Below are 26,957 nucleotides of genomic sequence, written 5' to 3' on the forward strand. Positions count from 1 at the left end.
AGATGTTTTTGGCACCTAAATGTGGATTTCACCCGTGTTTATTGGGAGCATCCCTGAGCGCATCCCTGAGCGCATCCCTGTGTGCATCCCTGAGAGCATCCCTGAGCGCATCCCTGAGAGCATCCCTGAGCGCATCCCTGAGCGCATCCCTGAGTGCATCCCTGAGAGCATCCCTGAGTGCATCCCTGCCAGGTGCCCATGTGCCTTGGGGAGGCTGCAGGCAAATCCCAGCTGCTTCATTCAGGGAGTGTGGGGCTCAGGGGTCAAGGATAGGGCCGGGGGGGCTGCAGCCAAATGACACCCCATAATTAAGCTTCGGTTAATGAGAGCCGAACCCGTCCCTGCCACCAGCTCGGCGGAGCCGGGATTCGAACCCACGGCCTAGCCTCCCGTTTGGCTCCGCCTGAGCTGACTGACAGCGCTTCCAGCCAATCGATGATCAATAAAACCCCAAGGTCCCGCCCCGCGCCACTGCGACCACGGGTAGCCAATAAGATGTCGAGAACTAGTGTGGCCTCCCTCCGGGGCGGAGTCAAACGCGACGATAGGTTTCCCCCAGTCAGAGGGTGAGGAATGAAGGGCAAAGCGACCAATAGAAACCTAAAGCGAGACAAACAGACGGATAAATTAGCCAATAGACACCCGATGCTCTAAACAACAGCCAATCCGCACGCAGGGGGCGGGGCTTCCCTCGTGGCTTCCGTTCCCGTTGTGTGAGGGGCCGAGTCCCGCACGGCCTCCGCGCTGCCGCCGCCGCCGGGGTCCGGAGCCTGGGGCTGCGGCTCCGAGCTGCGGCCTGCCCCGCTCCCTGCACGGCCTCCCCGTGCCCCTGCCCGCTCCCCCGTCCCGCTCGGGTCAGCCGGGCCCAGCGCTCCCAGCCGTCGGCCCCGCCGCTGCCCGGGACCCCCTCGGCCCAGCCATGTCGCTGCACGGGAAGCGGAAGGAGATCTACAAGTATGAGGCGCCTTGGACCGTGTACGCCATGAACTGGAGCGTGCGGCCGGACAAGAGGTTCCGTCTGGCGCTGGGGAGCTTCGTGGAGGAGTATAACAACAAGGTGGGCAGCGGGCACGGCTCTGGTGGCAGCGGGGCTGGGGCAGAGGGGAGGCCGGCACTTCTATCCCTCACTACAAGGGAGATATTGAGGGGGTCAATGGGACTGGTGCAGGGCCTGGAGCCCAAGGGTGATGAGGAACAGCTGAGGGACCTGGAGGGTTCAGATGGAGAAGAGAAGGCTCAGGGGGGACCTGATGGCTCCCTACAAGTGCCTGACAGGAGGATGGAGCCAGGAGGGGCTGGGCTCTGCTCCCAAGGAACAAGGGATGGGACAAGAGGAAACGGCCTCAAGCTGCACCAGGGCAGGTTAAGATGGAGCTGAGGAACAATTCCTGCCCCACAGGGTGCTCAGGCATTGGAACAGGCTGCCCAGGGCAGGGCTGCAGGCACCGGCCCTGCAGGTGTTCACACCCCTCAGTGCCATGGCCTTGGCACTGCTGGGAATGGCTGGACTGGATGAGCTGAAAGGGCTTTTCCAGCCTAGTTGATTCTGTATTCCCTTGAAGGGCAGGATGCTGGCCTAGATTCAGGCTGGTTTCCTTCCTGCGAGTCCTCAGCTGATGGGAGACAGGGACTGGGGTGGGAAGAGCCATGGGTGCCCTTCACTGGAGCATGCCTGGCTTTTTGTCAGTATAAAGGCTGGTTTGTGGCCAGGACTGAAGTTTGCTCATATACAGGTGTCTGTGTTGGAAATCTCTGCTGTTGTCATACTTTCTTGCTGGCAAGACTTCTGTGGGATAACTTCTTTCCATAAGTATCTAAACCATGTTCACTGATCACTCAGTACCTTTGCTTTGCTCTTAGAACAACGGTGTAATGAGGCATGAGATTATATCTTCATTGTTTCCATGCCAGATATAAGTGGAGAGCTTTATGTTGAGACTATGAGACTAATAGAGACTACGTGTGCAGCTTTTTGCAACTACAGTTCTGTCTGTTTGTGGCATGTGTGTGTTGTAGCTTTGTCAGGAGGTTGGTGTTGGGGATTACTGAGCTTTGTGCAGGATATAATGAGAGGGAGTGAAGGTACTGCTTAGGTGACATGTTACAGTACTTAAACTACTGCACTTGCAGCTGCCCTAGGCATGATCCTTGTGCTGAGCACTTCCTAGCTCAGGCAGGATGAGTTGGCTGTGGATGAGTTGTCTCCTTCCATTGGGAATGCTGCTGGGAAGAGGCAGGTCCTGCAGCTTGAGAACTGAATTTGTTTAACTTGGAAATGGTTTTGTAGTGTGTACTCTTGAGAAACCCAAACAACAAACTTGCCAACAGGTTGCTTGTTTAGAGGTTGTAAAAGTGATTCATCAAGGGGTATTCATTTAGGTTTGCCTTTACCTCCTTAAGTCTGGCCCTTTCCCTGGGGTTGCTCTCAATGACAGCGTGGTCAGGTCTTCTTTCCAGGTCAGGCTCCACATGGAAAGAGGTTGAGTCAGCCCCTCTCTTTTCTGCCCTTTACACTCACAGTTGTTGCAGACAGAAGGCACGTAGGACGATGTAAATCACTGCTGTCTGTGAATGTTCCCCTCTGAACTTCAGGACTAACTATTCTGGTGACTTCAGTCCACATAAGCACCACATGCTCTTGAGTTTTATGTGATGTAAAGAGCTGGAAGGTATGAGAATGAGGGAATGTCAGTCTGGATTCTGCTGCTGTAGAAATAAAGATGGTGTGTGATTGCAAACTAAACTTGACCAATAAATGTGGTGAAACCTTCACTTTGCTGAGATGGTTTGCTGTGTCTCTGCTATTTCAGAGTTGTTTTTTCTTCTTTTGTGGTGGATTTTTTGTGTGTCTGTGTGTGTGGTTTTCTTTGGTGCTTTTTGTATTGCTCTCAGGTACAGCATTCCACTGCAGAAGGGTCATTAAAAGTGTTGTTAATACTTCAGGTATTGATGTTGTCCCCTTTACTCTGGGGACCAGAACAAGCTTAGGGGTGCTGTTTAATATTCACTTTCTTCATGGTGTCTTATGATGTTTTACTATGACTCTCACAGCTTTTAGGGGATACTGAAACAGGGAATAGCATCATGCTCCAGATTGGGAACTCCTGGACAGGTACTCTGTGGTTGTGTTGGGTGTACACTGGTTGTAAATTCTTCCAGCTCCAGCTTTTGTCAGTGGTATATAACTAAGGGAAGGGGAAGTTGTCCTGTGTAAGTGGTCCATAACCTTGTGCTGCAAAGGGTCTGGAGCAGTTGGGTTTATAGCCTGACTTTTGGGGTAAGTAGAAGTCAAAGATTCCTACAGGGTACGTGTGAAAGTTTTGTCCTCCTGCATAATTTGCCCTTCCCAGTTGAGATGTTTTATATTGCCGGCTTCTGACATCAGAATACACTTAGAGGTGCAGTTGGTGCTAATTAAAAGGACAATGAAGACTCAGTTTCAGTTCAGCTTTCTCTTTGCATTTATAATCTTTTGAGATCTCTGATAATCTCCAAGCATCTCTGTTCTTGATGTTGCAATGGTTTGTTCCAAAGGCTTTCTCCCTTATCCTTAGTATGTTAAACCCCAACAGTCTGGAATAGCCGTTCTGGTTTGCTTAAAATCTAACCAAATAGGTGAATGTACCTTTTTCCTTATTACTCTTCTAGTTTAGGGCTTCTTAAAAGAAGACTTTAATGCACCAAGTGTTGCAGTAGTGCTCACTGTGAAGGAATTACAGTGAAAGGAAGAGGAGAGATTCGTGTCTCATTTGTCGCTGTGGTTTTCTGTTCCTGTAGAAATTACCAGAGCTTGAAATACTTGTGTTATGTATGTGAAATGCCTGTTTACATTTCTCCTTTATGGAGAACTTGGATTTATTGACTGCCAAACCTTAATTTACTGCTATCCCCAATTCCCAGACACTTCTAAGCTCTGTCAGCCCCCACACTAACAGCCTCTGTAGCATACCAAAAGCTGGTTTCCAGGAACTGCTTGAACCCCAGAGGAGTTTTGTTTCAGCTCGTGCACCTTTGCTGATAAATCACTGGTACAAGAGATGCTTGGAATGCTCTGCTTGGAAGAACTAAAATGATTTCAGGTAATGTTTCCTGAACTTCTGGGATTAGGAAACTGCTGTCAGCCTTCAGAATGGCTCGAGGGTCACTGTAATGGGAGGAAGCAGAGCTGTTCGTAAATCTCCCTGGTAATGCTGTTCCACAAACTCCTGACTGTGGCTTCATGGGTCAGGAACCATGTATGGAAAACATCAGGAAAGGTTGGTTTGGGAATCTATCTGCAAGGCAAAACTGGAGTCCGGTTTAGAAAGCAGTGAAGAATGGTGCTGTACACTGCTCCTCCCACACTGAAGCCCGTGTGCTTTCCACCTCTTCCTGAGCAGTGCCTCAAATCAAGAGGGTTCAGGGTGGTTGGTTTACCAGAGGGTCATTGTTTTCTGTCATGCAAAGAAAACTTGATTGCATGTTGAAGATGAATTGGGGCAGTGAGATCTTTCTGATTGTACCTGACCCTAAAAGAATGTTGTTCTTAGTAGTTACCAATTAGATTAAAGGGATATAGTTAAATAAAGTAATTTAAACTCACTTAACTGTTCCTCAAAGCACACAGGAAAAAGCAGCAAGCTGTTACCAAACTGTGCATTGTTTAATTCTGTGTCCAACTCTTTTGGACCATGTCGAAGAGAGATGTAATCCTTTTAGAAGTTAAGGAATGCTGATGAAATGATTTCTTTACAAGTTACACACTTGCAATTAAGCCTTATGACAATCCAGATCCATTTTTAGCATATCTTAATGTATTGGAGAAGCATTAAATATTTAGGATTTCTGGCTACTGTCACAGTGTAATTACAAAGCTAATGGAGATGGAACACAGTGGTCCTCATTTTCCCACTGGAATGAGTTGCAGGTAGATACAGAATGGTTCAAATCATATCCAGACTGACGGTTACTTTGCTCTTAGTATCCCCTCACTCTTACCTGGACTGGACTTCATGCAGCAGCACATCTTGCCTCACTTGCAGGAGGGAGTGACAGGGCTCTAATATAATTAAGCATCCTGAAACTAATTCCATCTCCTCATGCTCAACCTGCACAAGAGGATGAATAGAGGGATTCTGTAATTGCTGTATGTGATCAGGTCCAAAGAGAAGAGTCATACCTTTGAATATGCTAGTTAAGAAAGAACAGAGCTTCTCAAGCAGTATTGCCTGCTCCTGCTCCTGTCTCTGGGCAGGCCCAGTGCCTCCTGCTCAGAGCTATCACAGGCTGCTGCCAGTGTCAGACACCTGATCTGCAGCTCTTGCCCAGTGGTGTTAGTGCAAGTTTGGTTCTCCAAACTGGCCTACATCTACAAACATCCCAGATCACAAAGGTACTGGGTTGTCCCACAGTTGAGGGGTTAAACCTGGAGGTGTGGTGCAGGAAGATGAGCATTCACAGCAATGGAAGTGGGTCCTTTGCTGTTTGAGACTGGCTTCTGGTTCTGAGTATGTTGACTGCTTGTACTGAGCTGCGACCAGCAAAAGCAGAGGAAATGCTTTAAGGTCGTTTGTCTTCTGATCCTGCCCTTGCCATGAGATTTTCTATCTCCAAGGACAATTTGCTTCCTTTGTAAAATCGGCTTAGTAGTTGTGATCCCTAAAGGAGTTTGAAAGCTCTGTGTCAGTCACTGCAGGAGACTGGGAGATTCTTAACTGCTTCGTGCCAGAGTGTAAAGTGTAATAAGGAGTAGCTGTAATAGAGTGCAAGGCAGACAAATAACAGTTTCTAGAAGCATCCCATAGGGTCTTTTAGGGTTTGTTATGGGGTGGAAAGGACTTGTGACAGGGGCAAAGTTTGCATTTGTTATGAGCATCTCTAAATGGGCTCCTAACTGCTAATGTTATAGTTTAAGATCCACTGAAGCATTTGTTGGTTTTTCTATTATGTAGAAAACAACAGGGCAGATTTCTGATCTAGTTTAAATGTGTAGTTTGTTAACTAAATTGCTTATCCCACAATATTCAGGATTTTTTCAGATAGACATCTTAGACAAAATCCATTAAGCCACTCTTTCCAGGAGGAAGCTGCTGTGTGGAAAGTATTAGGAAGTTCCTACCATGAGCAGCTTACAAACACATTGTAGTGAGCTGTCCCCACGATGGTTGTGTTTGAGCAGCATTGAACACAGTGGGGCTTTCATCCTGTGGTCACTGCTAGGTCAGACACATCCTCCCAGCACTATATTGTTCTCTGAACACTTTGACATGTCACTGTTTTTCTAATAACATCATGTCTGGCACTTCAAGCATTACTTCAGGTGTTGTCATGACCAAACTATGTGGAGATAGTTTCTTGTTTGTTCTGTCTTGCATCACTCTGATGTGCTTTAGCCCTTCCCCTGTCACATTACTGTGCAAGAAACCTAACTCAGAATTCAGTCACCAAGAATCCTTCAGCAGATCTGCTTTCTTGGCCTTTTCACACAAAACATTGGGATAGTGATGGAAATCCTTGAGCTTTCCAATTGGGTTTTTAGGTCTAAATTCTGTTCTGCTTTCTGACCCATTGATGTGATTAATGTGGATCTTAATTTCATGCAGTTGTGACAGAGCATTTTAGGTAATGGGATGCTGAAAACAGCTTGATTAATTAGCTGACAGGATCTGTCGCAATCTGAAGGGTTATGGCCAAGAATTCCATGATATGGGCTTTAATTGTGGGTGGTTGTTGTGCAAACTGCAGCTCCTCCTGCTCTGAAAATGACATTGCCAGCATCAGTTCAGTTAAAGATGAGTTGCAATAACATTTGTGCAGTTTAAGCCTGTGATTTAAACTAGGCTTTGCAATGTGGAAAAGAGAAGGGTGGTCTTTAATCCCTTAGGATTGGATTTTGCTTCATATGAGATCATCTCTTCAAAGTAAAGCACTGTGCGGATGATGTGGACTTCACTTGGCTTACATGCCCCAGCTTGGAAGCAAAGCTTTAATGATTTCTCATTCCATTGGCTTGATAGGACTTTTATATTGTCCTTGAGGTTACAGAAGGTGTCTATCTGAAATACATACTCAATCTTAATGCTGTACTTATAAATGAGTACTTTGATAAAATGCTTTCTTTGAATATGGCTTCTTACAGGTGCAGCTTGTGGGTTTGGATGAAGAGAGCTCAGAATTCATTTGCAGGAACACCTTTGACCACCCCTACCCTACCACCAAGCTTATGTGGATCCCAGACACCAAGGGAGTATATCCAGACCTGCTGGCGACTAGTGGTGACTATCTGCGAGTGTGGAGAGTGAGTAAATCCTCCCTAGGAAAAGATGAACCATTGTTTTTGTTGGGTCTTGATCTCATTTTCACTCGAGAGCAGGTTTCTTGACGTGAGTTACTTTCCTTTCAGGGTGTCTTGCCCTTGCTACGCTATTAAGGCATAAAATCAAGTCAGAGCACTTGATGATTTGTTTCCTGAATTGCAATAAATGTGCTAAATATGAAGATTATAGCAGAAGTGGAATTGTCGTGGTAGTTGCTTTAGTGAAGATAGAGACGGTGATTGTGTTTCCCAGAGCTTTAGGATTAACACCTTATGTTTTGGGAGGTGCAAGTTGAATGAGTTGTGTGATGTGGATGCTTAATCAGATGTTTCACTTTCTCCCAAGGTGGGTGAAACAGAGACCCGGCTGGAGTGTTTGCTGAACAACAACAAGAACTCTGATTTCTGTGCTCCACTCACATCGTTTGACTGGAATGAAGTGGATCCTTATCTTCTAGGTGAGACTGACAAAACACTACGTGTTTGGCATGGAAAAGCCACGCTTCTGAGTTCAGTCTGATGAATTCTGGGCTGTGACAGGCTGCTGTTTCATTGCATATCCCATGGTTAATCTGATAACTACCCAGTGGACAAACTTCTGCATCATAAAGCTACATCATGTGCAGCTCATGGAGACTTTCTGCACTGAAAGGTGCCCTGTTCAATACAGAATAAGTTGGTTAAGTTGGATTAGGCATGTTCCTGATTTGCAGATAGGGAGGCTTACTCTTCAGGGTATGTAAGCTGCTGTTGTAGTGTTAAGTACTGATGTACATCAACTCCTGTGGCGTATTTCAGTGTGTTCTGGAGTGGATAGAAAGCTGTGTACCAAGCTTTATCTTTTGTGAAGCCATTTCAGCAGCAGGAGTCGAACCAAGGGCCCTTAATTCAGTTGGAGGAGGGGGCTGAATGCTTAAGGTTTAATTATTAGGCTATGGGACAAATTGTGAATTCGAGATGCCTGATCCAGCAGAGGTTTGTTTCCCAGAAGAGCACAGCCATTTATGTCAGGGGGATTTGCCGAGAGATTAACAGTGATAATGTGTCTTAGTAATTATTTACTACATGATTTATTTTTTGTGTGTTGCATCTCTCATCTCTTAAGAGCTTTACTGCTCCCCCCCCACCTTCAGCCCACAGGAACAACCAATTAATAATCACAGAGTATTGCAACACTGACTGAATTTTGCTTTTGACATGCACATGAGACTTAGAGGATGGGTAAGCTCATCTCAGAGTTCCATCAGGTTTCTCAATAGATGGAAGTAGACATGAGCTATTTACACTTTATTCCTGTGTGCAAGACTATTTCTGCAGCTAAAAGGTCTGGGTCATTTAAATGCATGGTAAGCTCTTGGCTGTTTGACATTCCTGATTTCAGTCGTGTTGTTCTTGTAGCTATTCCAATCTGTAGATGTTGGAGGGTATTACATTAATCCAGTAAGTGATTAAATACTTTGTGATCATATTAATTTTGATAACGACGTGTTTTTTGTTTCAGGTACATCTAGTATTGACACAACCTGCACTATTTGGGGTCTGGAGACAGGACAGGTTCTGGGAAGAGTAAATCTGGTCTCCGGCCATGTGAAAACCCAGCTTATTGCACATGACAAAGAGGTGACAGGGCTTTTTCTGATGGTTTATATTACGTACTTTTGAAGTGGTAGTAAAGGAGCAGAACTTTTCTGTTTTCCCCTTTTTCTTGAAAGATCTGATGATCCTAAAAGGTAGTTTATCTAGGATTAAGATACCCAGTTTTGAGTACTACCAAACTCATTAAAACTCTACTATTGTCTATCAAAGCTACTCTAGTTACTCATTGTAGAATCTGGACGTAAATGCTTGTTTTATTACGCTATGCTCCTGAGTCATAGAATCCCAGACTGGTTTGGAAGGGGCCTTAAAGCTCATCCAGTTCCAACACCCTGCCACGGGGCAAGGTTCCACTAGATCAGGTTTCTCCAAGCCCCATCCAGCCTGGCCTTCTTCCTCCTCCTTTTGGCAAGTGTTATAATCACTAAAACTTGCTAGGAACATCAAGTACTTTGCAGCTTATGTCCCAACTAGGCCTGCTGTCCATAGGTAACACCCTTTTCGGTGTGAAGGAGAAGGCAGTGTTCTCACTAAAGCCGAGGTTTTCTTTCTGCCCTGTCACCAAACAGGTCTATGACATTGCCTTCAGCCGGGCAGGCGGTGGCAGAGACATGTTTGCTTCAGTCGGTGCAGATGGCTCAGTGAGGATGTTTGATCTCCGTCATTTGGAGCACAGCACCATCATTTATGAGGACCCACAGCACCATCCACTGCTGCGTCTCTGCTGGAATAAGCAGGATCCCAACTATCTTGCTACGATGGCCATGGATGGTATGGAGGTAAGGTGGCAGCTCATCCTCTTTGGGTGCTGTGGTTTCGTGGTACTGCTTAGTAGTCAGCTCTTTAAAGGGCAGTGTCAGTACCTGAACTGGAATATGATTAAGCACCAATTCTTCATGCACTAACTTTAACTTAAGAAGTAACTTTGGCATTGTAAACTTGAAGATCACAGTGGCCCATGTATTTTAAGCTGATGTTTAAGAGGGGTCTGTGAGCCACTTGAGCAATAACTTCCACATAAAGTCTTCCCTGCAGGTGTTTCAGTCACCTTGTTCTGGGTTCACCATACAGGGCAGGGTATCTTCATTTGTCAGCTGTGCTGCTTCAGGGAGGCACAATTCCTTTGCCTTTGTGTATCCTGCAAGCTCTCCCTGAGGTCTGACTCCTTTTGAGACATCGGTCACATTGACCAGGGTTAAGTTATTATATGAGAGCAGTGTTTGCTTCCCGACCACATCCTTTAGGAAAGGGCTTTATTTACAGCCTTAGCTCAAAATATTTGGTTTTCTGAAGAAACAAATGCAGGTTCCTAATCTGGTTGTGTTTTGTTTCTGAAGGTTGTGATTCTGGATGTCAGAGTTCCCTGCACTCCTGTTGCCAGGTTAAACAACCACAGAGCATGTGTAAATGGAATTGCTTGGGCACCTCATTCATCCTGCCACATTTGCACAGCTGGTAAGTGGGATCCATCCCTACCCAGCTGCATTGGTGAATCCCTGAGTGGCTTTCAGTGCTATGAGGTGGACACTTAGCAGCTTATTGTGTGATAGCAAAGCCCAGTGCCCAAACTGGGCATCTGCTTTAGCTAAACTGGAGTATCTTAATATTCCTTAGCTTTTTTGCTATCTAGTTCTTTAATGTTTTCAGTTGAAAGGAGTTCCACTGATCACTTGGTTTTCAACTCTGTCCTGGGTAATGTATAATGATCCAAGTTGATTTTGTTGGAGCATAGTTGTATCTCCGAACTACGAAAGCTCTATCCTGTCTTAACTTCCTGGACTACATGCCTGTCAGTAGCCATGTATGGAGATCTTTGGTTGCATTTCCAATTTTCTCTTCCATTTGCAGCGGATGACCATCAGGCTCTCATCTGGGATATCCAGCAAATGCCTCGTGCCATTGAGGACCCTATCTTGGCCTATACAGCAGAGGGAGAAATCAACAATGTACAGTGGGCATCAACTCAGCCAGACTGGATAGCTATCTGCTACAACAACTGCCTGGAGATCTTGAGGGTGTAACATTACTGCTTCGTGCCACAGTGAGGCAGGGCTGTATAACTTCCCCTCCCCTCTAAAGTAAGAACAACGCAAGTCAAGTGGCCAGTATCTGTTGTTGCTTTGCATCTACTGTTAAAAGGAACCGTTACAAGAATCAATGGCAGGTTTCTCCTGTCTCTCCAAGACTCTAAAATGCAGAGACGTGCTGAGCCTCTTGGACCTTCTGGGTTCTGGTTTCCTTCTTTTCCCCCCTCAGTTAAAGTTCTGTATATTTGTTTGACTGTATTAAGAAGCTTGCAGGCTTTTAAGTTGCAGCATATGTCCATGTGTGTGTCAGCCAGCTGAGGTAGCACATCAACTAGTTTAAGAGATGCAGGTGCAAAACAAGGTGGGGGGGAAAAAAAGACACTGATGTTAACAGCCACCTTGGCAGGAATCTGTAGCATTCCTGTTCTTGCTGCCTCTAAACTGTTGAAACATTTGTATGTTTTTTATATATTGGGCTATAACTTTCTATTGAGTAAGGTGGTTTTTTTTCCTCCCTAATTCTTACTTTTGATATGTGACCCATTTCCATATGCCCAAAGCAGGATCTATTCCTTGATACAACACTGCAGGCTCCCTGGCAGTAAAGGCCTGCCAGAATTAACTGTTGCCTTGGCTCTTATACCTGGTGAGCTGGGCAGAGTTTCCTGGTGCTGTGAAGTACAAGTACTTGTTGCACAACTTCTTTACACTTCTCTGATGCTAGAGGCAGTTGTTACTATGGTAGGCCTTATTTTTAACTTATAACTGGATTTGTGTGTATCCTGCACTTGTGTTAGCTGACGGAATGGTTATAGGTTTCAGGAAGAAGATACGTGCATGATTTAAGCTCCCAGGAGGTAAACTGCTCCTGGCAAAATGTGACTTGTAATGGACTTGGGATGGAGACTTCCAATCACACGATTTCCCTTCGGAAGACTTCCTATCTAAACCAAAATAAAATGGTTTCACACTTTGTAGCTTGCTTGATTGGCAAATGATCTGAGCAAGATTTTGGGCTTAGCCTGTACCTTGGGCTGTGTTCCTGGGAGGTCTTGAGAGGACTGCAAAGCAATCTTCCTTGCCAAAGTGTGTTTGCTTTTTGCTGTCAGGTCTTGTTGCATGAGGGAGATGAGTCAGAAGAGCTGGTCTGCTCTCGAGATAAAAGCTGTTTCTCTGAAAGAAATTATTCCCTAATGCAATGCACAAAGATAGATATCGAAGGAAAGAAAGTGCCACTGAGGCTAAGGTTTGGCACTTGTCACCCTCATAGCTTTGGGGGATGTGCCCAAGGGCTTCTGTTTCAGTGTTGAAGAGTGAATCACTCTACAGTAACACTTTTCAATCAAAGCTGAGTGGGTTAGGCAAGATAAAAGTCATCACTGAAGTCTTAATGTGATGTGGCTACTCAGATGGATGCTCTGCAGTGCTGTCCTGGTGAAGACATGCCAGGCATAGCTGGTCTGGGAGGGTATTCCAGCTGAGTCTTGATGTAAATGTCAGAAACTATCAAAGTTCTTTCCATCTAGTGAGTATTCACCTGCAATTGGAGGCAGCAGAACACTGGCAAATGTGGATCTTGGCGGTTTTTGCAGGAAAGGCAAGTTGGGAATGTGATTGCAGTGAAACAGTGAAGCTGACACTGAAAGCACTGTCAAATAGAGAACAGAATCAGAGGAGTTTCATCACTCTGGGCATACAGCAATACTCTTCTACAGGCTGCTTCTCAGCGTGGAGCTCAGGAAAGCACTGCCTGGCTTTGAATTTGATAGGATTTCAGTAGGGACAGCTTTATTCCATCACTCCTTTTACTATCGGAGAACCAAGAGACTCTCACACAGTTCAAGGTCATGTTTTGTCAATGCCATTCCATGTTTGGTTTGGAATACTTGATAGAAAGCTTGATTTGACTTGAAGGTCAGGTTTTTCTTACTAGCAGCAGTGCTATGAGTCCCATAGATCTGATCTAGATGTCAGACCAGTGTTAGCTGAATGATTAGGGTACCACTTATTACAATAGCACTTCATCTTAAGCTGGCAAATACTTGTGCAGAATGAAGTGAAGATGAAGATTTCCTTAGTGGAAGCACTTAATGGCATTCACAGCTTTAGATACTCATTTACAAATCTGTACTTGTACTGTTTAATTATGAACAGTAGGCATAATATGCTGTGTTACTAAGAGGGAACTACCTGGAGTTTTAATACTTTCTGTAGTCCTCTTTATACTTCAAAGCCATCTTCTTGTATCAATGGCTTGAGTAAAAGATGGTACATCTGTGGCTCACCTTAAAAATGCAGCTTTTACAGCTGCAGAGCTGTGCTTTAAAAAAGACAGAAGACAATTTAAAGTCACTAAAAGACTCCATAGGCTATATTAAATGGCAAAGGCAGTTTATTCCTAGAGGAATACGATCTACTATACTAAGATAAGAGACCATGTATAAAAGAGCTAATAGTCTGAACTTTTGCTTCTGTTGGAAAGCAATCCGGTTATGAACTTGATGAGTGTCAGTTCTTCCATCCATAAAGCTGCTTACAGTTATCTGTGGAACTTGGAAACCTGTTTCAAACTTGTCAAAGACAAGTGAAGGCATCTTGTAGGCTCCAGTGGGTTCTAAATAAAGCCTGAATCCTGTTTAGCCAGTTGGGGTACCTTCTGGATCCACAACATATTGCTTTGGGCACAGTCCATTGTCATTCTTCATGTGAAATTACATTTGAAATCACTGGAGGCCGGTTTAGAACAGGGAAATGCTCCTTAAAATAGCTTCTTTTCAAAGGAGTCACTTGAAAGGTTAATGGCTGAAAAGACATGAAAATCCTCCTGGGTGAGATGTTCTGTAGTGCAAATGGCACTTCCAGACAGAGAAGGAAGTGAGAGGCTTTGGTGCCCTTTTGCCAGCACCTGCTGACACAGAGGCAGGAAACTCATGGTCTGCCTCCTGCTTCAAGTTTATTTGCAAGATAAAATAAGCCCCTGAGCCTTGTCACTGTAGCCTGTGATTCAAAGGGTACGGTTCTTGTCACGTTTTACCTGCTTAACAATGATGTTGAGTGTAAAGGCCCTATAAGCATTAGTTTTGCCCAGTTTACTGCACAAGCAGAGGATGCAGAGCAACTGCTTTCAAATGCTTCATATCCCTTGAGTACAAAGTAACATGCAGGGAAAAGAGAGCATCAGTGAGGTTAGCAAAGCAGAACAGGTGCTATTGTTGGTACAGGCAAGACTGATTCTGGGGCAGAAAGATACAGACTTACATAGTTCTGTATCAGTTCTCCAGTTGATTAATTCCAGTTCCTAAGCTAATGTTTGGTGGTTATATTCTGTTTTAAACCAAGTTCTCTTGGTTTAAACAGAACATAGATTCTTGCTTATATATTGGCTCTCAACCAGGAGGTCTTGATCATGTAAAACTCATTAATAAGGTGAAAACAAGTTGGCTGGCGCATTAGTGCAGAGGATGCCAGCTCTCTTAATTCTCTAAATGAAATGGGCTATGGGAGGTTGCATCTCTGGGAATTGTGCTGCGTGCAGGGATTTAAAAGGCAATGGATCTGAGTGCTCTGACAATCTATTTCGGAAGAAAACAAAGTGGTTTCAAAGAATGATACAAAAGGAGACTGGATAATACAGGTTGTTCCTTATGGAACCTTGAAATGTACTTAACGGGGGAGGCATTGCCTCTCATAAGTCAAACTTAATGAGCCTTTCAAAACTTAGCTGCAAGTCCTCTCCTGAATGTTCTGGATAATAGTAAAAAGATCTATTTTTGCCTGGTGTTGCAATGAGAAAGCTGCATCAGTCTCCCCTGCAGATCACTGCATGCCAGAGACGAGGGGAGGAGTCCCATAGCTTAGAATTCACAGATGCTGTTGTGCTTGTTTTAAATGTAAATGAAGAAAAGCTGAGTGTGTCTGGTTTGTTCTCTTGCAGATGGCACTTTATCAAGTATATTTTTGGTGAGATTAGGAGGGGAGTCATCTTTTCCTCAGCCCTTTTATGGTAGGCATTTGTCTGTGTGTTGTCTGAAATGTTAAACACCACGGTCACCAAAACCCTAAACTGACTGTGGTGGTTGTGGACCCTCTTGGTTCCACTGAACACCAAAACTGAGCACTTGACAATGCTGTTAACGTGAAACTGAAGCTCTGTATTGAGACTGCCACAACGAACCCAAGCAACCTCGTGCTGCTTGTCACCCACAGAGTCCCTTTTGCTGAGGACCTTGATGGTGTTTTGAGTCTTCTGCCATCCGAACACAATGGCAGAAGTTGGTTGTGTAAAGATGTAGCTGGGTTCTTTGCTTAACTTATCTTTGTGATAGACGAACTGCAGCTGCTGTCTGTAAAGTCTGACCTAAACTCTGGAACTTGTCCTTTCTTTCTTAGTGGTATTTAAACTCTTTCACATCCTGAAAAGGATGAACAGCAGCAAGGGTGAGCTCTTGGCTCAATAGATTGCACAGTTCCATCAAGGTACTGAAGGGTTTAGTCTTCCCACTGCTAACTGGTCCTGCCACCCCAAATCCTGGTTATGGTACCCCATCAGTTAACGCATTCTCTCTTATATATATTTCCTGCTTTCTAGCAGTATTGCAGAGCAGGCCTCTACTTATGGTACAGTGAACATGAAAAGGAAGTGTCCAAAATCAGCTCTGGAATGAGCAATGGCCCTGCTTCTCTTGATCTTGGCAGAGAATCTAAGGAATCAGTTGTATGTGGCACTTACTGAGCACTTTCTCACACTTACTTGGAGATGCAGCTGCATTCCCCCTGCTTACCTGAGACCAGTCAGGAATGTCAGGTTTTCAAGGACATTGAAAGGACTGTAGCATGCCCCTGGCTCCTCCCTTTAAAGGGAAGACATCCCCAGTACTGGTCAGCACCCTTCACCAGCACTAAAACCTGGTAATATACAATGCAGCTAAATCCCAGTCACTCACTAGTGATTCATGGCAGACTCCAGAGGCAAAGGCACCTGTGAGCCTGGCTTGCTGCTGCCCCATTCCAGATGATCCCTTTGCCAAGTATCCCAGTGGCTTTTCCTGCAGCCTCTGATACTTGACATCAAACTAGAATCCCCATCATCATAAAAGCAACGTACAAAGCTACCCACGTGGCATCCATCAAGTTGATTTCTGGTCAGAAAATGTAACCAAGAGAAGAAATAAGCTGTTTCCTGAAGAAAACGCTGTGGCCACGAGTAGCTGCGAGCCCATGTTCCAGCTCTCATCCCTTGGAGTTTGCTTTCCTGCTTGCAAGACCCGCAACTCCCAAGTCCCCTCGGATAGAGATGAGGATGAGTCTGTGGAGCCTGAGCAGGGCAGAAATGCAAGAGGCAGAGAATGAGTGAGTCTGGTCCAGCTGAGAAGCTTTGCTTTTCCTTTGACACCCTGGTAAATATGAATTCTGCAATCTACTGCTTAAAAGGAACCTTTTCTTTTCTTAGCCTTGGGTTGGGAGCAGTGCACAATGTAACTGAAACCTCTTGCACCGACGCATTTTTGTTCCCAGTAGTCAAGTAGGTGTTCACTTTTCTGTGTGTTTTCCCTTCTGCTCTTCCCACTCACCGTCCCGTTGTGGTAATTTCCTGAAGGTGTAATCTTTGTAGCATGATTGTACAAGCATCCATAGGCGATTCCTGACATCTTGTTCTCACTAAACTATGTTAAAGCAATAGTAGTTCTACTTCTGTCCTCCTTTTCTCCACCTTCCCTATTGAGATTTGTACCTCTGCTGCTGTCCTAGAGGAATCCTAGTATCCTGCTATTCAACAGACCTATGTTGTTGACATGGATAACTGCAGTGTCCCTATATTCCTTTATTTTTATGGAGAAAATACAAAAGCCAGTTTTGTTACAATGGATTTTAACACCTGAATCATGGAACCGTGTTGTTGAAACTGTAAATTTAAACGCAACTTTCTGAAATGGCTTGGACGTTGCATCCTTTTATGCTCTTTCCTGCTTCCTATGTAGTTCTATTCCGGTTTTTTAACCTCCTTTCTAAGTTTCAGCCTCCTGTGTATTAGGTACAGTATTTTCTGCCTTTCATACTTTGTAATAAAAATGGAACATTTGTAGATCGACTGCAGTTCACTGTGTGGTGATCCTGGGATCCATTGGGATGAGCAGGGAGGGACACAAGCTTCTTCCCTTCTGAATGAAGCTTATTGCCGTCAAGGGGAGGGCTATTGCTTTATCCTGTCTCTGCTGAAGTGTATTGATCTCTCATCCTAAACACCCAAACTGGATCGTTGTGGTTCCTCCCAGTTGCAAGTTATCTCCCAACAATGGTGTTGTTAGGAGCCCAGTCACAACAGAACTATGATGGGATGGCTGGTGCATGTGGACTTCAAATGTGGGGTCCCTGTTTTTGAGTGGTGTTTGTGCTTAGGTTTTGCATTGTGCTTGTTCCCTGCGCAGCAAATGGTAATTCCCTGCCTGTTGTTGAGATGATCCCAAATAATTGGTCTCTGAGGCTTTCTTGAGTACAGGTAAATTGAAGACAAAGCAATTAGGTGCTGGTTTAGCTTCTAAGTCACTCCTGGGTCCAGGTGAGCTCTGCTCAAGGCTGTTTTCTTCATAGGCTCAGTCACTGGTGTCATCAGAAGTGGGACCTAGAGGGGGGCAGAGTGGCAGAACTTGGAGATCTGGGGTTCCCTAAGACCTCAGTGAGCAGGACTGATGCCTTCAGTCAGTATTTAGATGAACTCCAGTGCAGCTGAGCTGTTGTCTGGCAACACTGAATTCCTCTCTAACTCTTTGTGTACAGGCTTTGAAATCAAAGCTGCTTAAGCTTCATGACCACAGTGGAAAGAGTTGCCTGTGAAGATGCTACAGTGGTTTTTAATCTATATATGGACTTCGTTCTCGTGGTCCTTATTTGGAAAAGATGCTGTCCTTCTAAGCATTGTTTGTCTTTTACCACAGAGATGTATTTACATCCTCCTAGATACTGCATCCTCCTGGATAGTTTGTTTTCCCTGGATCTGTGCTTTGGATCTCTGAAGGAACTTTCTCAGCTTCCACTCCAGTGAAAGAAGGCAACTTTGGAGCTATAAGAAGGAGCTGATAGATGAGACGAGCAACAGATTCTGTTAGTGGGGGGAAGCAAGAGCCATAAAAGCCTTTAGAGGAGTATGGGTAGAAAAAGATATGAGGAAAAAGTATTGAGGAGCAGCTGATCTCTGGCTGACCTGCTCTGATGGCAGCTGTAAGTGAAAAGCACATGGTCACTGATCAGTAAGTGCCTTGAAAACAGTGGAAATGAAAGAAACGTTATGGAAACAATATATTCTGCACAGGGGGAGAGAAACGGTGGTATCTGAGGTGTCTGGGGGCCTGTGACTCTAACAAGCACTTAATTGTGTGCCTTTTACTTAGTGCTGCTCAATAAACAGTCCATGCTGCCAGCTCAGAAGGAAGGAATGACCTAAAAGCATGTAGCATCTCTAACATCCTTCCTCTTCTTCCTTCTCTTTAGCTTTGCCCGTTCCACCAGCAGAACGGCTCCTGGTTCTTAACCAGTTTCTGAGCCCCCTCTGCTGGAGTGCTCTCAGCAGCAGGACAGGAGCAGAGGAACAGGACGGGAGCAGAGGAGCAGGATGGGAGCAGTGGAGCAGGACAGGAGCAATGGGACAGGACAGGAGCAAAGGAATAGGACAGGAACAGGACAGGTATTGCAGCTGCTCTTCAGAGGCTGGGCAAAGGTGCTCCAGGCAGGCTCTAAGGAGCTCCCCATGGCTGATGGATGCTGCTGGAGGTGAGGTAAGGTTTGGCCAATATATCTCCTGCCACCCTGCCCTGCAGTTGGATAATGATGTTGGGTTTCCATTAACTTCACTTTCAAAGCTGAGAGCACAAGAAGAAAGCATCAGCAGCACCAGAACTGCCTGAAATGGCTGAGATTGCTCTTCCCTCAGATCTGCAGCAAAGAGTGCAGAAGCCTTTCATCATCCTTTGAACATTTACAGGTTTCTCCTCCTCCTCTCCTTCAATTCATTAGTTCTCCTCACTGCTCCTGTTCAGTGTCTCTGGCTCTGGAGCCTAAGATGTAGAATAAGGAAGTCTTGGTATGGGACAAGACGCAGCATGGAGACTGCTCAGCTCCCCAGGAAGGATGTGTCTACCTAAACAAAAAGGGCCACGGGAAGGAAAGAAGAAATAGTACATCTGATAGCAAGGAGAGGCTCATTGAGTCACACAGGTACACTGCAGACATGGAAACACTTCCCAGAGAGAAAATAAGGTGATAAAGAGACTGGGGAAAGATGCCAGGAGTTAAATCCTATTCCAGACTTCCTGTGTGACTTTGAACAAGTCACTGGCTCTCTGTGCAATGCCCTTTAAATCCCTAACATAGGGATTCCATTTCCTTTTCATGCTGCATGGTGAGCCTCTGTAGCAGTTCCCTTAAACCAAATGGGCTGACTATAGAAATGCAGGAGTTCCTGGAGAGGTGGGGGAACAGCTTTAGTGATGATTTGAAGTCAAATGGCCTCAAACAAGCTGAAGAGCTTCAGGTTGAAGAGTTTTTGTTGCTGTTGACAGGAATGAAGCTTCTCTTCTGCAAAGCTGCAGCTGCGAAAGGATGTGGGCAATGGGGGTGGAAACCCACAGGGTTATAGTTTGTGCTGGAGTGTTCTGGGTAAAACCTGGTTCACATCACTTTGATGCACAAAATGAGCAGCATTGAGTAGACAATAAAGGCCTACTTGAATTGCTCTTTCCTGTTTTCCTTAACTTACACTAAATAGGGGCATCTCTTTTGGCAGATACTTTAATTCCAGTTCAGGAAAGGTTCATGCACTTCTCAGGGGAATAAAAGGCAAGAAGGGTCTACAGTGGTCCCCAAAGGTTTAATGTAGGTAGTGTTGTGATAATGTGTGTGAAATGGCAATAGAACCACAAACTGACATCTAAAAAGGCAGGTTTAGACATTGAGACATTTCCACTCTGCCCACGTGGGACCCCACTTGCAGCACCTTGTGCGCTTCTGGTGTCCTCAGCATAAGAGGGCCATGGAGCTGTTGGAGCAAGTCCAGAGGAGGCCATGAGGATGCTCAGGGGCTGGAGCAGCTCCTGTATGGAGCCAGGCTGAGAACACTGGGGCTGTTCAGCCTGGAGAAGCTGATTGGGGACATCAGAGCAGCTGCGAGTGTCTGAAGGGGGCTACAAGGATGCTGGGAATGGACTCTTCATTAGGGACTGGAGGGATAGGACAAGGGGTGATGGGTTCAAACTGAAACAGGGGAAGGTCAGGTTGGAGATAGGGAAGAAGCTGTTCACTGGGAGGGTGCTGAGGCGCTGGCACAGGGTGCCCAGAGAAGCTGTGGCTGCCCCATCCCTGGCAGTGCTCAAGGCCAGGTTGGACACAGGGGCTTGGAGCAGCTGCTCCAGTGGAAGGGGTCCCTGCCCGTGGCAGGGGTTGGAGCTGGAGGAGCTTTAAGGTCCCTTCAACCCAAACCATTCCATGATGAGGTTTGATAGGTGGGTGAAGCAATGAACTGTTAAGAATAAATCACTCTATTTTCAATTTGACAAAGGAGAGGCAGAAACTTCAGTGCAATCCAGACACCCTGGGCAGTTGGAGATGGAAAGAACGTGTTTTACCAGCATGGCTGTCATCCTTCCATCTGCTGGGAGCTCCTGCTCACTGTCACAAGCTGTCTGACACCTTTTGGGCTCACCTAAAGCAAGCTTCTACACAAGCGAAGTGCAGTCAGTCTCATTCAGCAGGACTGCAGCTGAGAATGATGTGTGCAAACTGGAAGACAGGCACAAATGCCAGCTGGTGAGGTGACAATGGAACGTTTTGACATCAGGGCTGGTGCGGTGGGGAATTAATACTGAGTTCTTTCAGTACTGGTCCCACGAGTAATCTCACTTAAAGCCTTTTCCTAATGACCTTGGCACAAAAAGCGAGTGTGATAATTAAATGTGGTGCTGAACAAAAATGGAATATCTTAGAGGATCGATGCCTTTGAAGAGTGAGAAATAAGAGATGAGATGAGATGCAGCAGAAAGTGCAAGGCTGTGATTTAAGCCAGAAGGAGAAAACTGTGAAGGATGCTGGGAGTTATCCTGCATCTTGGAAATGAGTGAGGAAAAGAAGCTGGGATTTAGTACTTGATAGAGGATAGTGATGAGCCACTGTGAAGCTGGAAAAAGGCATGGAGAAAAGTTGGTCCAAGAGCAGCTCTGTGTGCTGTCATACAAGAGAGAGGAATTCAGACTGGAACTGGGGGGGAAACCTGCTCTAGTGGAAGGTGTCCCTGCCTGTGGCAGGGGCTGGAACTGGATGAGCTTGAAGATCCTTTCAACCCAAACCAGTCTGGGGTTCTCTGATTATGAAGAGGGAGTGAATTACTTGTGTATTACAATGATACGATTATCTTGATGTACTTAAAAATACCAGAGAAGAAGGAAGGATTATTGAAGTAAAAGGATAATCTTGGCATGAAAACAAATGGCTGTAAACTGGCCGCAAAAACGGGATTGAATACACAGAAAGCTGCAAATACTTTTCTAGCATCAGAGCAATAAGCCAGCATTAAAAAAAGACAAGTCCTGAAAGAAAGAGAAGTCAAAACACTATCAGCATCTGTCTGGGTTGGGAATTTCAAGCTGGAATCCCTGGAAGTCATCTAGTCCAACCCTCTGCTCGAAGCAGGCCACCTTCAGTGTTCAGTTGTTGGCTGTGACCACAGCTGCATGCTCTAGAGGGACCGCATCCTTTGATCTAAGCATTGCATTACACATCTTTGTGACTACCTACTATGACATTGTGAGATCTTGTTATTATCCCATCTACTCAGTGAGATCACAGATAGTGTTGTCATGCTTTGGCCAAGTCCCAACTTCCTCCTGCTCTGTGGGCTTTGGATTCCTGCACTTGCCCACCCTTTTGAGCCAGTTCCAATCTAGTATTCTTCTTTGTGTGCCTTACCCAGTTGATGTAACCTCTTTGCCATTGCAGCTGCATTGCCCATGAGCAAAACCCACATAAACCCTAATGCACTTGCTGCTATAGATGGTTGCCAGATTGAAAAGCAGCTGCTAAAACATCTGCTGGAGGTGGGTTTCCCAGCAGCAGGGTGCCTATTGCAACGCCAGGGAAGGAGGGCTGTGCTTCTCTATGAGAAACCAGACTGCTGCTGTCCCTTTGGCAGCAAATATGCTGTAACAGCCTCATATAGTGGGGGACCTGTGGTGGCAACAGGATCTCTTCTTAGAGGAGCTGCTGGAGGTAACATGTCACGGGTGCTGGGTGATGCTCTGGGTTATTGCCTCACTCTTTACTCCTGCTTTCAGTGTCTTTTGGGCTTTTTAAGTGGTTTGGGGTTTAGTTGGTTAGTTTGGGTTTGGTTAGTTCTTTCCCTGTCTTAAAGAAAACAAAGCGATTTAAAAGCAACAATTACGCTCTACTTAGGTGGGTCAGTGTGCACAGGGTGCATTTCCTCCTCCCGGCCACTTTGTCCACCCAGAACAGTGGTTTAGGGAAGACCTGGTTTTGAGCTGCACAAGACGCTGATGGTTGAGAACAGGTAGGGAAGGATGAGGCTGTGGGATGCGCCCTATTGCTGGTGATGGGCGAGGATGATTCTGGTTCCTGCCTGCTTGCAAGAGGGGATGCGCTCTAGGACCCGGGCAGGCTCTAGGACCCGGGTGGACTCTAGGACCCGGGCGAGCTCTAGGACCCGGGCGGGCTCTAGGACCCGGGAGGGCTCTAGGACCCGGACGAGCTCTAGGACCCGACCGGGCTCTAGGACCCGACCGGGCTCTAGGACCCAGCCGTCACTTTGATTGACAGCCCGCTGAGGGCCGGCCCTGGCCTGCCCCCTCCTATTGGCAGGCTTGGGGGCGGAGCTTAACGTCCCCCTGTCATTGGCCGGCGCCTCGGCGGGCGTCGCGGCCGTTCTCACTCCCATTGGTCCGTTGGCGTGTCTCGTCGGCGCTGATTGGCGGACGGCTGCGGGTCGGCCCCTGTGATTGGCAGGCGGCGGCGGGTGCGCGGCGGCCGCTGAGCGGTTTGTTTTGCTCGCGGCCCGGGCCCCCTGTGGTGGCGGCGGCGGCGGCGGCGGCGGCGGAGGGGCCGGACCGGGAGCGGCCGAGCCCCCGGCCCGCACCCCCCGGCCCGCACCCCCCGCTCCGCCGCAGGCCCCGGCCGGAGCGCGGCCGCCGGAAGCAGGGAGGCCTGGGAATGTGGCGGCCGCTCTGAGCCCTCCCCTTCGGCCCGGCCGCCATGGAGCCGCGGCGGTGACAGCCCTCACCTCAGCGCGCCGCGGGCCTGCCGCCATGGGTGAGAGCTGTGGGGAGGGCGGGGGGCGGCCTCCGGTGGGGCCGTGTGGGCTCCAGGGCTCCGGGTGGTGGAGGCCGCTCGCTGTGGGTATCGGTGCCCCCCCCCCCGTGTGGTGTTGGGGGTGCGGGGAGCCTCACACCAACACCGTGTGGGGTGAAGGGGGTTTTGCAGCCTCCGGCATCGGGGATGGGAATTTATGGGCTTAAACTTAATAGGGGGAAGTTTTACTGCGGTGTTAACTGCACCGAGAGTGTTGGAACGGGGGGGTTCTCTGAGGATGCCATTGAGTTCTCGTTTACCGCACTTAACCCAGTCAGCAGTGCATAAAAGCAAGCAAAGGAGTCAGAGGAGCTCTGTTTCAGGAGTAGAACGTTGCTATCCGATGTTGCCGTGAGTGAATGGAGGGATTAATTCTGTTGCCCGGTAAACCCCACATAAAGAACTGCTTGGGGAGGGCTTTTTGCATTATCTGGATCCCTTTTCAGTTTAAAGAAGAGCCTCGTGTACCAGAATGAACGATATAATTGCTCTAAAGCAGGACTTACTCCTGCTTGCATGTTGGCAAGGGAGTTACTACTGCTGTCCTAAGTGGAGCTGCCTGGCTTTGTGGGTTACAACTTCAGTGTTTCTTCCCTCCAGCTAAGCTTTCAGAGACCAGCCTTCCTCAGTTAGTCTGTGTCTATAGTTCCTACACTGTCAATCCATAAAACATTGGGTTGCTCAAAGCAAAAATCCACCAACGTCATCTCCTTTGTGTTTGCAAGTGCAACAAGTACATCCAGATCCATCAATAGGCTTCTCGCTTGGAAAGTGCTGGGTCTGCGTCCCCTCTAAAGCAACCACATGGTACAGAAGCTCAGAATAGTTGAGAAGGAAGAGGTTGGATTTCCATGGAAGTGTTTTCCAGCTGCAAGCACATGATTCCTGCTCGGAAAGGCCTGAGTTCATTAAGCATTGTGATCAGATGGATGAATAATACTGCATAAGAGGCTGGATTGCACTTGGCTTCTCTCCCATCTTGTTTTCCATCAGCTGGGCTGGAAGCCCCCCGGGATGGGCAGCAGCAGGATCTTGCCATTGCAGTTTGTCATCACTCCTCCGGTGCGGCTGTGGGTCCCTGGGAGCAGTTCCCTGTCCCTTTGCTGCAGGGGTTGTGACTGAAGTTTATTTCCCTACGGAGAGCTCCTTTGGCAGCATTTAAAGCACGGCCGCTTGCTTCTGATTCCAAGGAATCCATGTCTGGGCAGTGGAGGGGAGCGCGGCGCTCGCTGTGCGGCAGGCCTGCAGTCCTTCCCTCGATCCGCTCTTTTCCTGCCTGTGTCACTTCCTTCCCTTGGCTCTCCCATGCACCCAGAGCTGAGCTCCCGGCTTCACAGCAGCAGTGACACAGGAAGCAGGGCTCAGCCTCCAGGTTAGGAGCAGCTTAAATCCCAGCCTTTCTGTTTAGTTTGGGGGTGAGAAGGGGAACCCCAAATACAGATGTAGGAGCTCTGCTTTTTCTTCGAAACCCACAAAGCAGCTCACTTGTGATTTCCTAATGCTGGAGCAGAACAGTGCTTTGTGACCACTCTGAGTAAAACCTTTTCCAAGGCTTTTATTTCAGGGTTTTGAGTTAGACTCGGTTTATGTGCCTCTCTTGAGGAATTTCCTCATTGCCCCTGGCTCTGCTGATCACCTGCACCATCAACTTCACTGTCGGGGTAGGAGAGAACGCACACACTTGTTCGTGTCTTTCATTTAAACCAGTGTAGCATCATGGCCTTTCCAACCCAAATCATTGTGGTTCTATGTCTTCTATGATCCTGCTGTCTAAAAGAGCATCCTGCACTAGAAGGGTGCCCAGATTTCCTGCCTTCACCCATGTGAAGACACTTTTACTCTGATTTCAGAGCTGTTTCCATCTCTGCCACAGCAGATACGCCAACTTGCTCAGACGTGGTGTAAACCAGGTATTAGCTCTGTGCAGAGGAGCAGCTTTCTCTGTGAGGAGCAGTTCCCTTTTATCGATGTTATAAAGATCTTGGAGTGTAGTTTTTCAAACACGAAAAGCATTTCCTGGACAACATCTCTCCCGCACAAAGCAGAGCTGTGTTTCCCAGACCTACTGGAGACCAAGGGAAACAGGGGCTCTCAGTGCACTGCAGCAGTTGCTGGGGTTTCAGCTGGGAGGGCTTTTGCATTGTGTGATTAATGGGATGCTGCTGCACGTGCTGCTTTAAAGGCATCCTATGGAAATCCTCTGTTTTGATGGAGATAACAGTGCTTGTGCTTCTCAGCATTCAATCCATCCCAGCACTGTCCTAACTGGAAGTGTTTTCTTTCCCTGCACAAGCTCAGATCAATATTTGATGTTTCTTTTATGTTTTTAAAGCTAAATAGTCCATAATTTCCTATCTCACCACCATAGGGTTGAATTACAGAAGCTGTGTTTTGGTGCCAGAGAGCCAGTAGCTCAGTGTAAGGCTGTTGTAATAGGTATAATCACGTAAGGCTCAAATTCACCTGAAGCTGTTCCACCAGCCTCTGACAGTGCCATAAGTGCCTCTTTGCATGGGCACATGTCACGTTTCAGCATCAGGACTTGTCTGCAGAGGAATCTGAGCTCACGAGGGTTGAAATGCAGAACTGGCAGTGCCCTGACTGGGGTTTAGATGCTCCCCAGGTGCTGCCCTAAAGAGTTTCATGTCTTAGTGTATTAGAAATAATAATAAATATGCTAAGAGGAGGCCACAGAGGGTTGGAGCAGCTCTGCTCTGGAGCCAGGCTGAGAGAGCTGGGCTGGGGCAGCCTGGACAAGAGAAGGCTCCTGAAGGGGAGACCTGAGAGCAGCTCCAGTGCCTAAAGGGGCTGCAGGAAAGCTGGAGAGGGGCTTGGGACAAGGGCCTGTAGGGACAGGCCAAGGGGAATGGCTTGAACCTGCCAGAGGGGAGATGATGCAGCCCAGGACATGGTTGACTTTCTGGCCTACAAGCGCCCAGGCTTTGGGATCCAGCACCTGTAGCCAGCCATTGCATTGCAAACACTGATCTTTATTGCTGTGTGATGTTCCAGTACTGTTTAGATGTGAATTCTTACCCATAGTCTGTGATTAGCTTGATTTCTTGTCAGGAGTGCTTAGTTATACACTGCTTTCAGGGCTGTTTTGCTTCTTGCCCAAAGGAACTCTGCCAAGACAAGCTCTTCTTCATCCTCCTGGTATCTGGCCAAACCCAAACTGCACTGTAGTGGAAAACTTGTATCCCAGCTCTTCGCAGCGTGTTTTGGGTGGTAGGCACTCCAAGGATATGCCAGGCCATGGTTTCTTGTCTCTGTCTGCTGGGTGACTCCAAAGCTATGCTTAATATCAAACCAGATTAAAGACTGAGCCAGTTGAAACCACTCCAGCAAGGTAAAATGTTAAACATTCCAATAGAAAGTTGGAAACAAAGAAGAAAGTTGTGCTGTTGGTTACCTGGAACTTTCACTTCATTCACAACCCTGGTTTCCCATTTTCCTCCCACAAGGGGTTACTTAGTGCTGAGATAGATCCCAGCAATTATTTCCTTTGGCTGACGTGCTTTTCAAACAGCAACCTCTTGCTTTGGTTGTGTTACCTACACCCCTTGCTTCTTCTCCATGCTGTTGGAATTCCAAGGAGCTCTCTCCCTTCCCCACTGCCACAATGTAGTTATTGTCTCCTTTGGCTTGTCTTGGACAGCAGAGCTTTGATGGGTTTGATTTTGCTTCTTAATCTCTTG

At 46.9% G+C, this 26,957-nt stretch overlaps 2 protein-coding genes across 5 annotated transcripts in view; both read left to right on the forward strand.

The window, feature by feature from the left end:
* Positions 1-698: 698 nt before the first annotated feature.
* Positions 699-17,005, forward strand: DCAF7 (DDB1 and CUL4 associated factor 7). The gene is made up of 7 exons (XM_034070096.1): positions 699-1,057; positions 7,118-7,276; positions 7,641-7,752; positions 8,796-8,914; positions 9,460-9,669; positions 10,228-10,345; positions 10,739-17,005. The coding sequence occupies exons 1-7, from the start codon at positions 920-922 to the stop codon at positions 10,909-10,911; spliced, it is 1,029 nt and encodes a 342-aa protein (XP_033925987.1). The 5' UTR covers positions 699-919; the 3' UTR covers positions 10,912-17,005.
* Positions 17,006-23,077: 6,072 nt separating this feature from the next.
* The window catches only part of MAP3K3 (mitogen-activated protein kinase kinase kinase 3), a 37,442-nt gene continuing 33,562 nt past the window's right edge, over positions 23,078-26,957 (forward strand). For all 4 annotated transcript variants that reach the window (XM_034070100.1, XM_034070097.1, XM_034070099.1 and 1 more), the window contains exon 1: positions 23,078-23,220. In XM_034070100.1, the coding sequence (XP_033925991.1) occupies positions 23,217-23,220 (4 nt within the window). In that variant the 5' untranslated portion in view covers positions 23,078-23,216. The remainder of the gene's footprint in view (positions 23,221-26,957) is intronic.

This window comes from Melopsittacus undulatus, chromosome 17 (genome assembly GCF_012275295.1).
Source record: "Melopsittacus undulatus isolate bMelUnd1 chromosome 17, bMelUnd1.mat.Z, whole genome shotgun sequence".
Taxonomy (NCBI): Eukaryota; Metazoa; Chordata; class Aves; order Psittaciformes; family Psittaculidae; genus Melopsittacus; species Melopsittacus undulatus.

Coding starts and splice junctions, on each gene's coding strand:
- DCAF7 (XM_034070096.1), top strand. CDS start 920: ATGTCGCTGCACGGGAAGCGGAAGGAGATCTACAAGTATGAGGCGCCT. Junction 1,058..7,117: donor TGGAGGAGTATAACAACAAG/GTGGGCAGCGGG, acceptor GGCTTCTTACAG/GTGCAGCTTGTGGGTTTGGA. Junction 9,670..10,227: donor TGGCCATGGATGGTATGGAG/GTAAGGTGGCAG, acceptor TTGTTTCTGAAG/GTTGTGATTCTGGATGTCAG.